Source organism: Canis lupus, chromosome X, assembly GCF_003254725.2.
Source record: "Canis lupus dingo isolate Sandy chromosome X, ASM325472v2, whole genome shotgun sequence".
Taxonomy (NCBI): Eukaryota; Metazoa; Chordata; class Mammalia; order Carnivora; family Canidae; genus Canis; species Canis lupus.
The window spans coordinates 79,581,724-79,600,896 of NC_064281.1; the positions used below are offsets into that span (position 1 = coordinate 79,581,724).

At 38.1% G+C, this 19,173-nt stretch overlaps 1 protein-coding gene across 1 annotated transcript in view; it reads left to right on the top strand.

Moving 5' to 3' along the window:
* Nucleotides 1–19,173, top strand: part of IL1RAPL2 (interleukin 1 receptor accessory protein like 2) — a 1,329,588-nt gene that overhangs the window by 1,292,975 nt on the left and 17,440 nt on the right. Inside the window, exon 9 of the mRNA XM_035712073.2 lies at nt 14,181–14,324. Within this exon, the coding sequence (XP_035567966.1) occupies nt 14,181–14,324 (144 nt within the window). The remainder of the gene's footprint in view (nt 1–14,180; nt 14,325–19,173) is intronic.

The window sequence follows — 19,173 nt, forward strand, 5'->3', positions numbered from 1 at the left end:
AGTCTGGTTCAGCCACTGATTCAACTACTTGGTTCAGTAAGACTAACTTGTCAGATGAAACATCCTGAACCTCAGTTTTCTCATCTGTAAAACAGGGATAATAATATCTACATTGTAGAGACACTTTGAGGCTTAAATGAAAATGATTTAGTGTGGAATATATGACACATTCAGTGTTCATTATTATGCAGAACTTGAATAACTTCTGTGCACTAGGCAACACACAGTCCACCTATGTTAAAAGGCAGACATTAAAAAAAAATAAAAGGCAGACATTGATCATGTCCAGATACGTTATGGCAAAGATCACTTTGTTCCTGTTAATTCTAGTCTTATTTTTGGCTTAGAGATCATCCAAGCCAGGATCTGCAGCACCTCTGTATCCTCAGCAACTTGGGCAATGTCTAACCACTAATAGATACTTAGAACCATCTGGTTAATGAATAAAGTTATCTTTTATTCTTGAAGATTATATATAGCAAGTATTGTGCTAAGTACTGGGAAATAGGGTGATGAATAAGATAGACATCCTGAAGCCTGTGTGGGGCTTATAGTCTTCAGCATAGTGAGAGTGCAAAGAAAGACAAACATTAAACAAAAAAAATTGCACAACAAATCCATAGTGTTACCGCTATGAGGAAAAATAATGGTGGTGGTGGGATTTCCTATCATTCAGTCTGCAGAGATAGAAACAGCCTTATTTGAGTTTAAAAATAAATCCTTTTCTCTTTAATAAGGAAAGCAACCACTAGCAGCCCTTAAAATTTCTAATAAGCTGACAGTAGAAAACAAAACACAGTAAAACTGCCACCTCCTATGGCTTCTGCAAGGAAATGTGTCTAAAGTATGAATAACTGAGAATATTAATTCTCATCTTTTTCACTTCCAAGTATTAGAGTTCCCAGAATTCAGGTCCCCTCTTCTCAATTACTTCCTACATGATTTCACTCCATCTCCATCTCATGGTTTTGCTTACCTATGTAAATGCTGAAACTCTCAAATTTGTATCTGTAGCTTGCTTGGACTCCAGAGTTGTATTCCTGCCTATTCAGAAACTACTCCAAAACTCCACCAGTAGACATATCTAGGAGGCATATCAAGCTTCCCTTGTCCCAAAAAGAATTCTGATTTCTCCTTACTATAAACCCAAGTCTCCAGTTGCCTTCTCCATCTCCATCACTATCCTTCCAGTTGCTCAGGCCAAAATACTGGGAGTCAGTCTAGTCCACCAGCAAATCCCATGGCTCTACTTTCTCAAAACATCAGACTCTGGTGACTTTCTCCATCTTCACTGCTACCACTCTAGTATGAGCCGCCAGCATCAATTGCTTGGCTCACTGCAATGGCCTCCTAACTGGTCTCCCTGCTTCTTCCTTGTCTCCTTATGGTCTATTCTCATCACATTAGCCAGAATGATCTTTGTAATATGTAAGCCAGATCATATTCCTCTAATCAGAACACTCCGATTATAGAACCCTCTGTTACACTTAAAATGAAATCCCAAATCTATGCCATGGCCTACAATGCATGACATAATCTTTGTAATTTCTGATCTCATTTTCTACTACAACCTATGTATCTGTCTCAAATATCACACACACACTAGCTTCCCTTCTATTTCTTTTGCTCACCAAGCATAATCCTGGCTGATGGTCTTTGCACTTGCTAATTCCTGGACCTGGAACATTCTCCCATCCCACTCCCCCCGCACCCTTGGCTGTTCCTATGAGTCACTCACTCTTCATATAGGTCTCTCCTTAAATATTACCTACTCAAAAATATATATGATATAATATATTGATTTAGAATATATTAATATATAATTAATACACAATCAATATATTAATATAAATAATGCATATTATGTAATTATATATTATATTTTTATATATTATTTTATATAATATATTTTGATATATTATTATATAATATAATACATTATATAAAATATTATATGATTAATAATGATTGATATAATTAATAATATATATTATATAATTAATATATTGCATGTTATGATATTACCTCAGTAGCTTTCCCTGGCGACACTATATAAAATAATACTACCATCACTTTCTTTGTTTCTTACTTTTGCTTTATTTTGTTTTGCTAGGTTTTAAAAATTGTAATACAGTTCAAATCAGTGTTCCAGGTCCATTTCATCTCCTTAATGGCCAAATCTGGGGGCAGGGATTGCTTCAGTTTCTCTGTCTCCCCTTTGTGATGAACAAGGTATAAAGGTATCTGCACTCTTTTTGTTTAAACATTTTTAGTTTTATTGAGGTAAAATGGACAAAATCATAAGATATTTAAAAGTATACAACGTGATGTTTTTTTTTAAATTTATTTTTTATTGGTGTTCAATTTACCAACATACAGAATAACCCCCAGTGCCCGTCACCCATTCACTCCCACCCCCCCGCCCTCCTCCCCTTCTACCACCCCTAGTTCGTTTCCCAGAGTTAGCAGTCTTTACGTTCTGTCTCCCTTTCTGATATTTCCCACATATTTCTTCTCCCTTCCCTTATATTCCCTTTCACTATTATTTATATTCCCCACATGAATGAGAACATATAATGTTTGTCCTTCTCTGACTGACTTACTTCACTCAGCATAATACCCTCCAGTTCCATCCACGTTGAAGCAAATGGTGGGTATTTGTCATTTCTAATAGCTGAGTACTATTCCATCTTATACATAAACCACATCTTCTTTATCCATTCATTTTTCAGTGGACACCGAGGCTCCTTCCACAGTTTGGCTATTGTGGCCATTGCTGCTATAAACATGGGGGTGCAGGTGTCCCGGCGTTTCATTGCATCTGTATCTTTGGGGTAAATCCCCAACAGTGCAATTGCTGGGTCGTAGGGCAGGTCTACTTTTAACTCTTTGAAGAACCTCCACACAGTTTTCCAGAGTGGCTGCACCAGTTCACATTCCCACCAACAGTGTAAGAGGGTTCCCTTTTCTCCGCATCCTCTCCAACATTTGTGGTTTCCTGCCTTGTTAATTTGCCCCATTCTCACTGGTGTGAGGTGGTATCTCATTGTGCTTTTGATTTGTATTTCCCTGATGGCAAGTGATGCAGAGCATTTTCTCATATGCATGTTGGCCATGTCTATGTCTTCCTCTGTGAGATTTCTCTTCATGTCTTTTGCCCATTTCATGATTGGATTGTTTGTTTCTTTGGTGTTGAGTTTAAGAAGTTCTTTATAGATCTTGGAAACTAGCCCTTTATCTGATACGTCATTTGCAAATATCTTCTCCCATTCTGTAGGTTGTCTTTTAGTTTTGTGGACTGTATCCTTTGCTGTGCAAAAGCTTCTTATCTTGATGAAGTCCCAATAGTTCATTTTTGCTTTTGTTTCTTTTGCCTTCGTGGATGTATCTTGCAAGAAGTTACTGTGGCCGAGTTCAAAAAGGGTGTTGCTGGGGATCCCTGGGTGGCGCAGCGGTTTGGCGCCTGCCTTTGGCCCAGGGCGCGATCCTGGAGACCCGGGATCAAATCCCATGTCGGGCTCCCGGTGCATGGAGCCTGCTTCTCCCTCTGCCTATGTCTCTGCCTCTCTCTCTCTCTCTATCATAAATAAAATAAAAATTTAAAAAAAAAAAGGGTGTTGCCTGTGTTCTTCTCTAGGATTTCGATGGAATCTTGTCTCACATGTAGATCTTTCATCCATTTTGAGGTTATCTTTGTGTATGGTGCAAGAGAGTGGTCTAGTTTCATTCTTCTGCATGTGGATGTCCAATTTTCCCAGCACCATTTATTGAAGAGACTGTCTTTCTTCCAATGGATAGTCTTTCCTCCTTTATCGAATATTAGTTGACCATAAAGGTCAGGGTCCACTTCTGGGTTCTCTATTCTGTTCCATTGATCTATGTGTCTGTTATTATCTAAGTATTTCTTCACTTTGGTTATTAATTCGTTTAAATATTTGGCAGCTCCCACATTCGGGGCATATATATTGAGGATTGTTAAGTCCTTTGTTGGATAGATCCTTTAAGCATGATATAGTGTCCCTCTTCGTCTCTCACTACAGTCTTCGGGGTAAATTTTAGTTTATCTGATATAAGGATGGCTACCCCTGCTTTCTTTTGAGGACCATTCGAATGGTAAATGGTTCTCCAACCTTTTATTTTCAGGCTGTAGGTGTCCTTCTGTCTAAAACGAGTCTCTTGTAGACAGCAAATAGATGGGTCCTGCTTTTTTCTCCAGTCTGAAGCCCTGCGCCTTTTGATGGGGTCATTAAGCCCGTTCACATTCAGAGTTACTATTGAGAGATATGAGTTTAGTGTCATCATGATATCTATTCAGTCGTTGTTTTTGTGGATTGTTCCACTGAACTTCTTCTTAAAGGGGAATTTTAAGAGTCCCCCTTAAAATTTCTTGCAGAGCTGGTTTGGAGGTCACATATTCTTTCGGTTCCTGCCTGTCTTGGAAGCTCTTTATCTCTCCTTCCATTTTGAATGAGAGCCTTGCTGGATAAAGGATTCTTGGTTGCATGTTCTTCTCATTTAGGACCCTGAATATATCCTGCCAGCCCTTTCTGCCCTGCCAGGTCTCTGTGGAGAGGTCTGCTGTTCCTCTAATACTCCTCCCCATAAAAGTCAGGGATTTCTTGTCTCTTGCTGCTTTAAGGATCTTCTCTTTATCTTTGGAATTTGCAAGCTTCACTATTAAATGTCGAGGTGTTGAACGGTTTTTATTGATTTTAGGGGGGGGGGTCTCTCTATTTCCTGGATCTGAATGCCTGTTTCCCTTCCCAGATTAGGAAAGTTTTCAGCCAGAATTTGTTCAAATACATATTCTGGCCCTCTGTCCCTTTCGGCGCCCTCGGGAACACCAATTAAACGTAAGTTTTTCTTCCTCAGGCTGTCGTTTATTTCCCTTAATCTATCCTCATGGTCTTTCAATTGCTTGTCTCTTTTTTCCTCAGTTTCCCTCTTTGCTATCAACTTGTCTTCTATGTCACTCACTCGTTCTTCCACCTCGTTAACCCTCGTCGTTAGGACTTCTAGTTTGGATTGCATCTCATTCAATTGATTTTTAATTTCTGCCTGATTAGCTCTAAATTCTGCAGTCATGAAGTCTCTTGAGTCCTTTATGCTTTTTTCTAGAGTCACCAGTAGCTGTATAATAGTGCTTCTGAATTGGCTTTCTGACATTGAATTGTAATCCAGATTTTGTAACTCTGTGGGAGAGAGGACTGTTTCTGATTCTTTCTTTTAGGTGAGGTTTTCCTGCTAGTCATTTTGCTCAGTGCAGAGTGGCTAAAAGCAAGTTGTATTGGGAAAAAGAGAAAAAGAGGAGAGAAAGAAGGAAAGAAAAGAGAAAGAGAAAAAAAAAGGAAAAAAAAAAGAAAAAGAGAAAGAAAAAGAAAGAAAGGAAAAAAAAGGGGTGGGGGAAAGAAACAAATCAAAAAGCAAAACAAAACAAAACAACAACAACAACAAAAAAAAAAAAAAGAACCACGGGGGAGTATCTTCTGATTCTGTGTACTTTAAGTCCCTTGACTTCCCCTGGAAGTTGTCCGTCTAGCTGGTCTTCTGGGGGAGGGGCCTGTTGTGCTGATTTTCAGGTGTGAGCATGTGGGGGAGCTGCTGTGCCCCTGCCTGGTGCAGGGCACAGTGGGGGTTGTTTACCCCGTGAGGCCCCATGAGGAACAACCACAGTGGTGGCGGCCAGCTCTGGAGCCCTGGATTCAGCTCCCGCAGGTACTCCGGAGGTCTCCGTCTGCAGGGCCTGGAGGCTCCGGGGCGGGGCCGCTGATCTGCTCAGCTCGGGGCAGGAGCGTCCTTGCTGTCCTGGGCCCTCCCGGCCTCTGCCTGTCCCGGGGGAGGCCGGATCCTGGGCTGTGTCCCGGCGCCCTGTGCTCCGGGGCCTGCGCTGGTGGATTCGCGCTCCCGGGCCGCGCAGCCCCCTCCGCAGAGCCGCCGCCCGAGCCCCTCCGAGCTGCTCCGGGTCCCGCCGTGCGCGCTGCAGCCCTTAGGGAGCTCGGCGCACTCTCCTGGGCACGCAGTTGCTCTGTTACTGTCCCGGGGAGCCCGAGGGCACCCCCGCCCTCCTGGGTCCTGCTCCAACTCCCTGGGAGCCCCTTTCCGCCCGGGAAGGTCGGTGCAGCTCCTGCTCCTCCGGGACGGGGCTCTCCTGTCCTGGGGACACTCGCCCCGGCCTCAGCCCGGCTCCTCGCCGGGCCCCTCCCCCTTGGATGCCTTTTGTTTCTTTATTTCTTTTTCCCCGTCTTCCTACCTTGATAGAAGCGCGAACTCTTCTCACTGTAGCATTCCAGCTGGTCTCTCTTTAAATCTCAGGCCGAATTCATAGATTTTCAGGATAATTTGAAGGTTATCTAGGTAATTTGGTGGAGACAGGTGATTTGGAGACCCTACGCTTCTGCCATCTTGCCCCTCCTCTCACAACGTGATGTTTTGATACATGTATACATTGTGAAAGAATTCCCTCCAAGAGTTAATTAACATATCCATTACCTCAAATATTTACCTTCTTCTTCTTTTTTAAAATATTTGTTTGTTTGTTTGTTTATTTATTTTGGTAAGAACATGTTAAGTTCTGCCCTCTTAGCATATTTCATTTATATAATACAATGTTAATAACTATAGTCACCATGTTATGCATTAGATCCTCAACACGATTCATCTTACAACTGTAAGTTTGTACCCTCTTACCAATTTCTCCCTATTTCCTCCCATACTCCCAGCCCCTAACAACCATTTTCCTACTCTTTTTCTATGACTTCAGTTTTTTTTAATAAATTTATTTTTTATTGGTGTTCAATTTGCCAACATACAGAATAACACCCAGTGCTCATCCCATCAAGTGCCCCCGTCAGTGCCACCCCCGACCCACCTCCCCTTCCACCACCCCTAGTTCGTTTCCCAGAGTTAGGAGTCTCTCATGTTCTGTCTTCCTTTCTGATATTTCCCACTCATTTTTTCTCCTTTCTCTTTATTCCCTTTCACTATTTTCTCCAAATGAATGAGACCATATAATGTTTGTCCTTCTCCAACTGACTTATTTCACTCAGCATAATACCCTCCAGTTCCATCCACGTTGAAGCAAATGGGGGATATTTGTCATTTCTAATGGCTGAGTAATATTCCATTGTATGCATAGACCACATCTTCTTTATCTATTCATCTTTCGATGGACACCGAGTCTCCTTTCACAGTTTGGCTATTGTAGACATTGCTGCTATAAACATCGGGGTGCAGGTGTCCCAGCGTTTCATTGCATCTGTATCTTTGGTGTAAATCCCTAGCAGTGCAATTGCTGGGTCATAGGGCAGGCCTATTTTTAACTCTTTGAGGAACCTCCACACAGTTTTCCAGAGTGGCTGCACCAGTTCACATTCCCACCCAGAGTGCAAGAGGGTTTCCCTTTCTCCACATCCTCTCCAACATTTATTGTTTCCTGCCTTGTTAATTTTACCCATTCTCACTGGTGTGAGGTGGTATCTCATTGTGCTTTTGATTTGTATTTCCCTGATGGCAAGTGATGTGGAGCATTTTCTCATGTGCTTCTTGGCCATGTCTATGTCTTCCTCTGTGAGATTTCTCTTCATGTCTTTTGCCCATTTCATGATTCGATTGTTTGTTTCTTTGGTGTTGAGTTTGATAAGTTCTTTATAGATCTTGGATACTAGCCCTTTATCTGATACGTCATTTGCAAATATCTTCTCCCATTCTGTAGGTTGTCTTTTAGTTTTGTTGACTGTTTCTTTTGCTGTGCAAAAGCTTCTTATCTTGATGAAGTCCCAATAGCTGTGGTCATCAAGACAGTGTGGTACTGGCACAAAAACAGACACATAGATCAATGGAACAGAATAGAGATTCCAGAAATGGACCCTCAACTTTATGTTCAACTAATATTCGACAAAGCAGGAAAGACTATCCACTGGAAAAAGACAGTCTCTTCAATAAATGGTGCTGGCAAAACTGGACATCCACATGAAGAAGAATGAAACTAGACCACTCTCTTGCACCATACACAAAGATAAACTCAAAATGGATGAAAGATCTAAATGTGAGACAAGATTCCATCAAAATCCTAGTGGAGAACACAGGCAACACCCTTTTGAACTTGGCCACAGTAACTTCTTGCAAGATACATCCATGAAGGCAAGAGAAACAAAAGCAAAAATGAACTTTTGTTTTTTTTTAGATAAAGATAAACATACAAATCATACCATGCAGGATAATATTTACTTTTTTTCTCTCTGGCTTCCTTTACTTCACATAATGCCCTCCAGTTTCATCCATGTTGTAGTAAATGACAGGATTTCCTTCTTTTAATGTGAAATAATATTTGATTATATATATATATGCATGCGGTATTTTCTTGATCTAATCATTCATTGAACTACCCATCACTTTCTTTTTTTCCTCTTACTTGGCTCTATTTCTACTTGTTATATTTATTACTATTTGATATCTCATTACAAATTTGTTTTCTTCATATCTCTGCCCCCCACTCCCCAACTAGAATATAAACTCCATGAGAACAGGGACTTTTTCTGTCTTATTTACTGTTGTATCCTTAGTACATAGAACATATAGTAAGTGCTTAAAAATATTTGTCGGGTGGAAATACTTCTCCTAGAGAGACAGAGCAATAAGTTAGGGATAGATAACAGGGATTGGTAAAGAGAGGATTTATCTGTGATTTTTCTTTTGACTAGGGTCTGCCCTGGGCTATCTAAATGCATTTCTTTTTAAAGAAATTGACCCTCCGAATTGGAAGTTGAAAACTTAAATACCTCAGGGGCCAGGCAGATAGTGAACTCTTTTTTTTTTTTTAAGAGGCTGGATATTAGAAGAAAAAAAAAACCACAGGCTAGAGAAAAAATGCTTCATTAAAAAGGTAGTCACTACTCTTTTCTAGAAGATTATTGCCATGCTTGCAGAAATGTAAACCCAGGGATATGAGAACTTCTGAGTTTTCAAGTGAAGTTGAGAGACTGAGTATGAAATCTTTTGATTTTTAAATATTAGTATTCAAAACTAACTAACTAAATAAATAAAATATTAGTATTCATTTTTTTGCAACATTATATAGAACAGCAGAACCTTCATGTGTGTGTGTGTGGGGGGGTGTCCATGGTATACCAGTATGCACTTTCTGTTTTAGGTAGCAGTTGATTTTTTTCATTATGCTTTGCAAAAGAGAGCAGTTCATCTTCCCTTATTCCATTTTCCTTAGGAGCTCTCAACAATATGGTAGAGAAGAAGCCTTATGGCTCTGCTCCAACATTTTTAATCAGACTGAACTCTGGTTCGTCTTGCAAAACTTCAGATATTTCCTTTGGAGTTGAACCTTTCAAACTTTATCACAACATAGCCTGGCGTCAGTGGCTGCAGTGTTTCCACCTGGAAATGAGTCAAATATTGAAAATATTTGTCAAATATTGAAAATGCCCTAAGTGATAATTAAAAGAAGCATTTTATGAATCCTTTCATACAGTGAAAAGGCCCTTCATAAGATGAAAACTTATGTATAATATATCCAATTAACAAGGTCAGGCTTTCTCAGAGCAAGACATCCCTTACCTCTGCGTCTTCTGCCTGCACCTACCACTTGCTCACTCCCTAATGACCATTATCAACAATTACAACTGATATTTTAGTAAGAAGTCCATACTGTGTGTGTGTGTGTGTGTGTATGTATGAGTCTGTGTGTGTTGTGTGTGAACCAAGACTGAATTTATGCTAAAGAAATTCTGGTATTGTCTCTTCTCTGCATATATTGCCTTTTCCACAAACAGATTTTATCAGTGAATCTTTCTGTTCTTTCCCAGTGCTACTGCCCCACCTCAAACTCCAAGTCTGTATAGGAAACCCTCAGGTGGGATATCCTAACCTGCTTCCCAACTTATGAGCTAGCTCAAAACATTCATTGACTTCCTTCTCTCTAGTCCCTTGGCTTCAGCTGCTATTTGCTCCATTCCATAATGTCTTATCTTCATGTTCAAAGTGAAGAAATAGTTGGGTTCAAACTAAGAAGGTTAAAAAGAACTACACTGTACTTTGGGTGTCTACAAAAAGTTATAATCCCATAAATATTTGCTGTTTGGGATATAGCTATCTTTGTGATGTGTATACAAGACACAATACAAATAAAATGACTTTCACCTTCTTAGGAAGTGGCCCTAGAAGTATAGATCCTGCTGAGATGGAAAATGGCAGTTGAAAACAGAAGACAAAAAAAAAGCCAGGTGTCATCTGGGTGATGGCAATTCTGCCCTCTGATTATAGGATGCATGTTTCTTTTTAAATGTATCTGCCTGGGCTGAATGAAAGAATACTGGTTGAGTCTCAGGGACTAGGTACACAGTTTTCAATGTAAACATCCATCATTAGGTAATATCTTTCAAAGACATTTTTATAAAATGGACCCCCAAACCACAAAGGTACTTTTTACACCATGATTTTCTTCCATAAATTTACTGCTGAAAAAGATGTCTGCTATTTGGGAGCACAAATTGTTCCTACTGATGAAGTTTTCCATCTACCTAATAGCAACTCTACTCTGTAAATAGCATACAGATTGCTGAAAAAACTTCCCATTTGGTGACTTTGAAAGCAGTTGAAGTCTATTCTGACCAGAGAGAGAGACAGAGACAGAAATATATGGAAAGAGTCCAAAATATTTATAACATAAAATGAACATTTTACAGCAGGAAAAACATTTTGAATCAAGTCTACCAATGTCCTAAGATCAAAGAAAAGTCAGTTTCTAAAGGAACAAAAAGTCATATTGCTCTGTCAATTTAACATTGGCTGTTAAGAATACATAAATGATGTAATATGGTGAGAAAACAAGCAAAGATTTTGATATTGTAGTCCCACACAGCTCTCATAACCAAGCCTGCCTTAACACCCCTATATAAGGAGGCAGTGGCTCTTGGGGAGCTGCTTTCTACATAGAGGGAAGGAGGCAGAGTTAATTTGTGGTAGGATTTTTTTTTTTACCTGAAATTTTGTAGCTTAATCTTCAAAATGACTATCTCTCACAGCAGGCAGCACAGAGATAGATTCCAGTTTTATATCCCTACTCATTATGGGTCTCCTCATGATATTCCTTATTAACATATTTTGTCCTCCAAAGAAGCCCCACTCACTTCCTGTTTCCATCATTCCCCCTCTCTCCTTATTCAAAAAGAGTGTCATTTATTTATGCTTCTTACATTTCCACTCAGTGACTTTCCTGATTGGCCATGCTGTCTCTGGCTTCTACCATTACTTCTCTCACTCCACCTCCTTTCCAAGACCAAATTCCTTCTCTCCCCATGAAATCTAATACTTTTTCTTCATATGCTGGACTCCAGGGAGCCCCTCTTTTCTCTCTGGTACAGCTATAGAATTCTTCAGTATATCCTCTAATGAAGTGCCTAAGACCTACTCAATCCTTTGATTCTGCCTGGTGAATTGTACTTTAGTTCATTTTCTTGGAATTAAAAGGGCAGAAGGAGCCAAAATTCACTGTAAGTCACAAGTTCTCATTAAGCATTACCAACAGTCCTATGGAGCAAAAGGGAGAGGGCTTTATTTTGTCAATCTCCAGGCTGAAGCTTATAAAACTGTAGTGTAATATAAAGTCTTGAATTTGAATTAAGAATATCTAGGCTCAGGTCCCATCTTGGCCACTTCTTAGGTGTATGATCTTGAGTAAGTGAATTAAACTACTGGGTCTCAGATTCTTCATCTATAAATTTGCCCTATAGGACTCTTGCCCTAAAGGATTATTTAGAAAATAGATTAATAGACTGGTTGAAAATTTTATGTATAATATATATTACTTGTAGCGTCTATTATATAAATGTAGTAGTATGTATACTATGTAGTATATAGGTAATATATATTATATGTAGTATAAACACATAACACATATATATAATATATAACATATTATATGTTTATTTTTTCCTTAATCTTAATTGTCATATTGAGCCTATTTTCTCTTAAGCAATAAGACTATGTAAAGACAAGGGACATCCCCAGAGAAAGGTTGACAATTTGGTTGTCAAGAGACCTACAAGAGTGGTAGTCTGTCATGGTCAGAGATTTGATTTTGACAGTGCCCCAGAATTAACCCATCCAGGGAGGCTGATTGATGTCAACCAAACTCATAAACAACTGATGTACAAACTAGACTGTCACTCTCTTTTCCAGTTTCTAGCTACATGGTAAACAGAATTGGTCATTTTAAAAAGTCAGTTCATAATTATGGAATTAGATTAAGGAGGGTTAGCTAACATTTAGGCAATTTTATCTATATTATGTTGAGATGAATAAATATTCCTATTTCACAGGGAAAAATATATCTCTGGTCTTGTGTCTTTCAGATTCAGCATTTCTCCTCTAGATATCCACATTCTAAATTCTCCTCTGACTTCCCATTTCTCTAAATTCCATGGTACTATACTCTCTTTTGATGATATACCTTAGATTTTTTTTTTTTTGCTTAACCAATTGATCCATTTATTCAAAATTTATATTGGTTACTAATTACAGTTGGTTGTCAATTATCAATAACTGCCAAGAGCTATTAAGGAAGGGTGAGAGGGAAAACAGACACAATTTCTGTTTGCTTCTTTGTGAGGCTTACAGTCCTCGGAGAAAGAGATCCTAGAAATTTCTTTGGTGATAATTCTTAATGACCAAAATGAGCAGATAGTTGGTAAAGCATTTTGCCTTTCACTAAGTGCCCATTCCCCCCCCCCCAAAAAAAAGCAAAAAAGAAAGAAAGAAATCACATTGAGCATATTCGTGCTTGTTTTGTTAGCATAACCAAACCATATTTGACCAGCTAGATTATATAGCTAACCAGTCTCATTTATCTAGCTATGGGAGTTGTTGCCTTAGCTTTTTATACAAGAAAAAGAATATTCCTTTTTATCTATAATTTTTAAAATTATTTTATTGTAGTTCAGTGTGCTAACATATAGCATATCACCCAGTGCTCATCCCATCAAATGCCCCCCTCAGTGCCCGTCACCCGGTCACACCACCTGCCGCCCACCTCCCCTTCCACTGCCCCTTGTTCATTTCCCAGAGTTAGGTGTCTCTCATGTTCTGCCACCCTCTCTGATATTTCCCACTCATTTTCTCTCCTTTTCCCTTTATTCCCTTTCACTATTTTTTTTATATTCCCCAAATGAATGAGACCATATAATGTTTGTCTTTCTCCAATTGACTTGCTTCACGCAGCATAATACCCTCCAGGTCCATCCACGTTGAAGCAAATGGTGGGTATTTGTCCTTTCTAATGGCTGAGTAGACATGGCCAACAAGGACATGAGAAAATGCTCCATATCACTTACCTTAGATTTTTTAATATCATTAATTAAGCTACAGGTAAGTCACTATGCCTTGCTTCTAGGATACACTATGTCTCCTTCCATTATGTATTGATTTAATTGTTGAGCTATTAAAATTCTAGGGGAGCCCCACTGGAAAGGTCTAGGGCTACTATCAGTAGCCTAATGTTAGCTGAATAGTCCAAGTGATTAGCCTGGATTTCTCATTCTCTTTTAGTCCCACTGGGGATATTATATCATATACATATTATAGTCATTTATTCAAATAAGTAGGGGAAATGGATAAACTAATTTCCCTAGGTTACTTTCTTTTGGATTATTTTCCAAGGGTTAAATGAAACAGTTAAATCTTACAAGCTCATTCAATTTTATTTGATTCTGAGAATAATTTTATGATGCTCTTCTCATGTAGAAGAATAGGGCTGTGGCCTAAGAAGTACTAGATGGTAATCTTGCTAAGCCAATAAGATAATTGAACGGAAACAACAAAACATTGGCCCTAGACCCAGAAAAAGGCCATTCTAACAGTTTCCTTAGATATACCTAAAACAGAAGTATATATGTGAAATCTAGATGTGCTCAAAACAAATTGGAAGTGACTATTCTTTTTCAGATAGACTTACCACTTTCAATAGTAAAGTATTCAGATCTTTAGAAAAGAGTTAATTTTATGAAAATTTGATTTACACAAATGTGTTGAGAACAAAGCTACTTACCACATTAAGCAAGAATCTTTTGGAAAGAAAAGCAGAATGGATTTTACATCTTACAGACTAGAAACATGGAGAGATCCCAAGTATTGCTGATTTAATTACCCTATCCTGTTTATTTTGTTGGTTCCAGATTTAATCTACAAAATTGAACTTGCAGGAGGCTTGGGAGCAATCTTCCTCTTCCTTGTACTGCTTGTGATCATCTACAAATGCTACAATATTGAACTGATGCTCTTCTACCGACAGCATTTTGGAGGTGATGAAACTACCAATGGTAAGCTATCTTCTATTGTTTAAATTAAATTAAAAGGCATGGATTTGTGATTATGTAGGAGAATATCCCCATTATTAGGCGATACATGATGAAATATTTAGAATTACATGGCTATCACTAAAGCAAGTTACCTCTCAAATAGTTCAGAAAAAAATATGTATTTATCAAGAAAAAGGACAAAGGGAAGAAAATCTTAACAGGAGAATCTGGGTAAGGAATATATGGATGTTCTTTGGAACTACTTTATTTTTGTAATGTTTGACATTGTTTCCAAATAGTTTAACAAGGAAACATGAGTTGATCAGGAACTACTAAGAAGTTAAGAATCAATTCCATTATTTTCCTTCAGAAAATTCAAATTTCGGTACAGATCATTTTTAGCCATTCCCAGCATTGAAAAAACAAACAAATCATTTAGGAAACAGAATAAGAGCTATAAATATTCTCTTTTTAAAACTCACAGTACATTTGGATCCACATATTTTGGATGATTGTAGAGCCCATTCTCAAAAATGACCTTAAAGGATAGAAATTCAGAATGCAGGTTATAATTTTCTTATGTTTGCCATCTAGGACCCTTGGAAATCTTTGGAATGAAATATCAATAAAGCATTGTATTGAGCTTTGATTTTTTGAACATTCAAAAATGATTTAATTTTTCAAGAGAATAAATTACCATATTTCAAATTAATACCAATAAGAAATCATGACATGTAACTCCATATACATAAAGTTCTCACCCACAAACTACTGTAAGTCTTGGAAATAAGTGTGTGAAATGCCTGAGGTAAGCCAAGATTAAAAAGAAGTCCATTTGTAAGTCATTAAAAGGTAGATTTGGATTCTAGTTTTCATTATATTAAAATAGATTATGGTCTTACCTCAAAGCAGAAGGGTTCATGATTTTGTTCATTTTTATAATGATAGAAGAAGGGCAGAGTAGTGAATGTAAAAAAAAAGAGGAATCTTTGATTTCAGTCCTATGGTTCCTATTATGTAAATAATGATATGAGTGGGTTTTAATTGAGTTTTATGTTTTCATAGTAAGTTAGGGAAATGGTGTTTGGTGAACACATATGCATGCTCTAATTTACCTAATTATTATAGCAACCCATTTAAAAGTATTACAAACCCTTATTCAGACATAGTTTCAAAATGAGAGATTAGGGCCTGTTCCAACCATAATTATACACTCCAACAATATATATGAAAGTGTGGTCAATTACCCTTAGTTTCCATATACAACAATTAATATAGAGAAATCTGACTTCTTACCTGCACATGTAAAATAACTATATGACATATGCTGCTGAGGAAAAAGTCACTGATTCCCAGGTGCCAACAAGTAGCTAAATTATCCAATTGGGAATGTGAAAGATGCATATATTGTCTAAATGAAAGAACATAAAAGGGAGGTTCCTGTGATTAATTTGTTTTGAGTCATGATTATCAGTAATTTGTCAATACTCTCTGTAGGTGATGATACAATTTATTTTATTTTATTTGATGATACAATTTATTAAATTAATCTGCAATAATTAATTACCTTCATCACCCATAATCCAATAATCCAGATTAATAATCCACCCAATAATCCAGATTAATTGACCAGTTGTAGTACATATTTGTAAGATTAAATTCATGCTAGCATCATAGGACATTTCAGGGGTAAAATATTCCATTTTGCATCTACATCTCTAACGTGGTCCATATGGTCAAAGATGACAAATAATCTAGGGAATTTTGATTAGAGAATTTTATTTATTGATTCCAAACCAGTTGTTTTAGGGAGAAAATGTAATGTGGAGGGAAGAGACTTCAGAGGTTTTCATTGGGAAGGAGAATTCAAATAATTTTTATTTCTACATGGAAACTTAGATCTTAAATACACAACCTGTACTAGCTTAATGGAATACTAAAAAGTCAGCAGGTATGTGGTGAGGATGAATAAATGAATATTAAAGCTCTTTTAAAAATACTTGGTTTTGAAAAAAATACTTGGTTTCGGAAAACAAAAACAAACAAAAATACTTGGTTTCGGGATGCCTGGATGGCTCAGCGGCTAAGCATCTGCCTTCCTCTCAGGGCATGATCCTGGAGTCCCGGGATGGAGTCCCACATTGGACTCACTGCATGGAGCTTGCTTCTCCCTCTGCCTGGCTCTCTTTGTGTTTCTCATGAATAAATAAACAAAATCTTTAAAAGAAAAGATGTATTTGGTTTCATGATGCCAAATATCAGCTAGATAAGTTTCAAATTTTTCATTTCTTTAAATATTTTGGCATCTCATAGACACAACTTAGATTTATACTATTTGTTCATGTTTTCTCTTTGATTAATATCTATAGTAACATTTTCTGAACGTTCTTATAAGAATGCTGTATTTTCTCTAAAACAAAGTCAATCCAACAAACTTAGCTGTTTTTTATATAATTCATTTCATTTTAATCCACCTAACAATGATTGCTTCATTTATTTGACCTTTGAGTTGTTCAGTCATTAAATATTTTTTAAGTGTCTACTCTGCGGCAGGCATTATGTATGATATATTTAGTTATATTCTTCATCTGGGTATACACACACACACTTATCTTAGGCACTAGGGATATAATAATCAAGGAAGTTACAGTCTTTGCACTTTAAAAGCTAAGGATTTAGCACCTTGGTTAGCATAGCCCTAGAAGAACTGGGTTGTAAATAGGAATGGCTTCCTGGTGGTGAATGGGATTAAAATCAGCTTTAAAAACTGGGAAGGATGGGTGTGACAACAGGAAAATTCTTCCACAAACAGTTTGTTTCCCTTCCTCATAACATCTCTCTTCATTGGGAACATACCTATGATGATTGCTGTGCAAGCCCGCTTTCTTTTTTTTTTTTTTTTAATTTATTTTTTATTGGTGTTCAATTTACTAACATACAGAATAACACCCAGTGCCCGTCACCCATTCACTCCCACCAGTGCTTTGCCATCTGCATTGACTCTATTTTCTGGTTCCTTAGATGAGCTTAGTCAGCATGATCTAACACTGAGGAAGGCTCAGTAGCCTTGCTTAACAAAGTGGTATTGCTGAATTGCCATTCAATTTTAAAACAATTTTTAGGCCTCGTTTGTTAACCTTATATGCATCACGTTGTTGATTTTGCTCTTCTATCTTGCTCCTCTCTGTGAGCAACAGCTGTGACTATTCATGAGGTTTTCTTGGCTGTCTATATAAGGCTGAAGTGCATTTTTTAAACTGTGGCATCTGCATCACTGCTTGTTCACTAGCTGGCATCCTAGAGCTTCTGGGACATCTGACATGGTGGCTTTGAGAGCACTCTTCCTATGGTTCTGTCCAGCCACCATAAGCTCTTTATCGCTAGTTCATCTTAAAGGGACATGGCTAAAATCAGAAGCAATAATTTTCCAAAGAATGATATACTTCTAGAATGTTAGGTAAAAATTATTATCCAAACGTGTTGGGCATTAACACATATCAAAGACATCTATGTTCTTTGTTGTAACTTGATTTGGGATATGCTAATAAAGCACTATTTTTCTAGAAGAGTCTGTAGCATCACCTCTATTAGGGTATAGGTGAAGCAAGTAAGGACCAGGAATATGTGAGCTTAGGCATGGTTGGAGGGCAAATAGTCTTAGTCAGGATAAGCAATGGAGGCAAGAGTATAAAGGCCTGGTCAGATGAGTGAAAGACTCAGGTAGTCATTGCAGATGGCTGGCTCATAGTAGATGCTCAACAAATCATTGTTGAATGTATTAAAAAATAGTTGAATCTAGGGAGGTTTGTGAGGTAGAAAAATTATAAAAATCAGAGGAAACAAGGGTCTAATCTGACATTATGGAATTTGAGGCGGCAGCACCATCCATTAAGAACGATGAAATACATTCTGTTCATAAGAATGGATCTGTCCTTTGGCCTATTTTATTCTTCCAGCTGTGTATCATCAGCAGCTCTAAGTCCCAAGTGAGTAATTATATCTGGAGAAAGTCAAGGGCTTGCAGGTGTATCCTGAGCTTGATTGGAACAGGGGCAGAGGTGCTAGCATTACCAGGAGTTTCTTACATTAGCATTGCTTATGAACATCCTCGCTTCCGAGTGGTGTTTTATGCATAGGAGTGGAATGCGCCCCATTTGTAAGCCAAATGATCTCCACTATCCAGGACAGTCCTTCATGTGCATCTGCTTCTTGGCAATCAAGTAACCCAACCAAGGCTGATGGAAGCCTTTTCCAGCCAGAGGACATGCTAAAGAAAAGCCTCTTGGCTTCAGGCACCATCATAACATAAATAACCAGAGTTCCTTTCATGTGGGGGTGGTGAAGACTGGAATCTTACTAGAATTAGAACAATATAATCCTGCCTCAGATATATCTAGATAGTTAGAGGGTCCCACGTATTTCTACCCTAAGGTATTTATATTTCTTCATATGCCTATCATTTATTCCTCCTTTAGGGGGTAGAACTAAATCATTAATGGCAGAGATGAGTGGCTGCTTCATTCTGTAAATTACCTTTTGGTCATGTTTTAGCTATATTCTAATCAGGTCCGCTTTAATGAAAAATATCGATGTGGTTTAGAAACAAATCCTGAAATGTGTGCTTATCTTTTAAAATTATTATTTTCAAGTAACAATGTTTAATAAATAGTAACAGTTCCACTTAAGTCTATGCTCATTACATTTAACTTTAAAAGGATTTTTCTTGGGACTCTTGGGTGGCTCAGCAGTTTAGTACCTGCCTTTAGCCTAGGGTGGATCCTGGAGTCACAGGATCAAGTCCCACATCAGGCTCCCTGCATGGAGCCTGCTTCTCTCTCTGCCTATGTCTCTGCCTTTCTCTTGCTGTGTC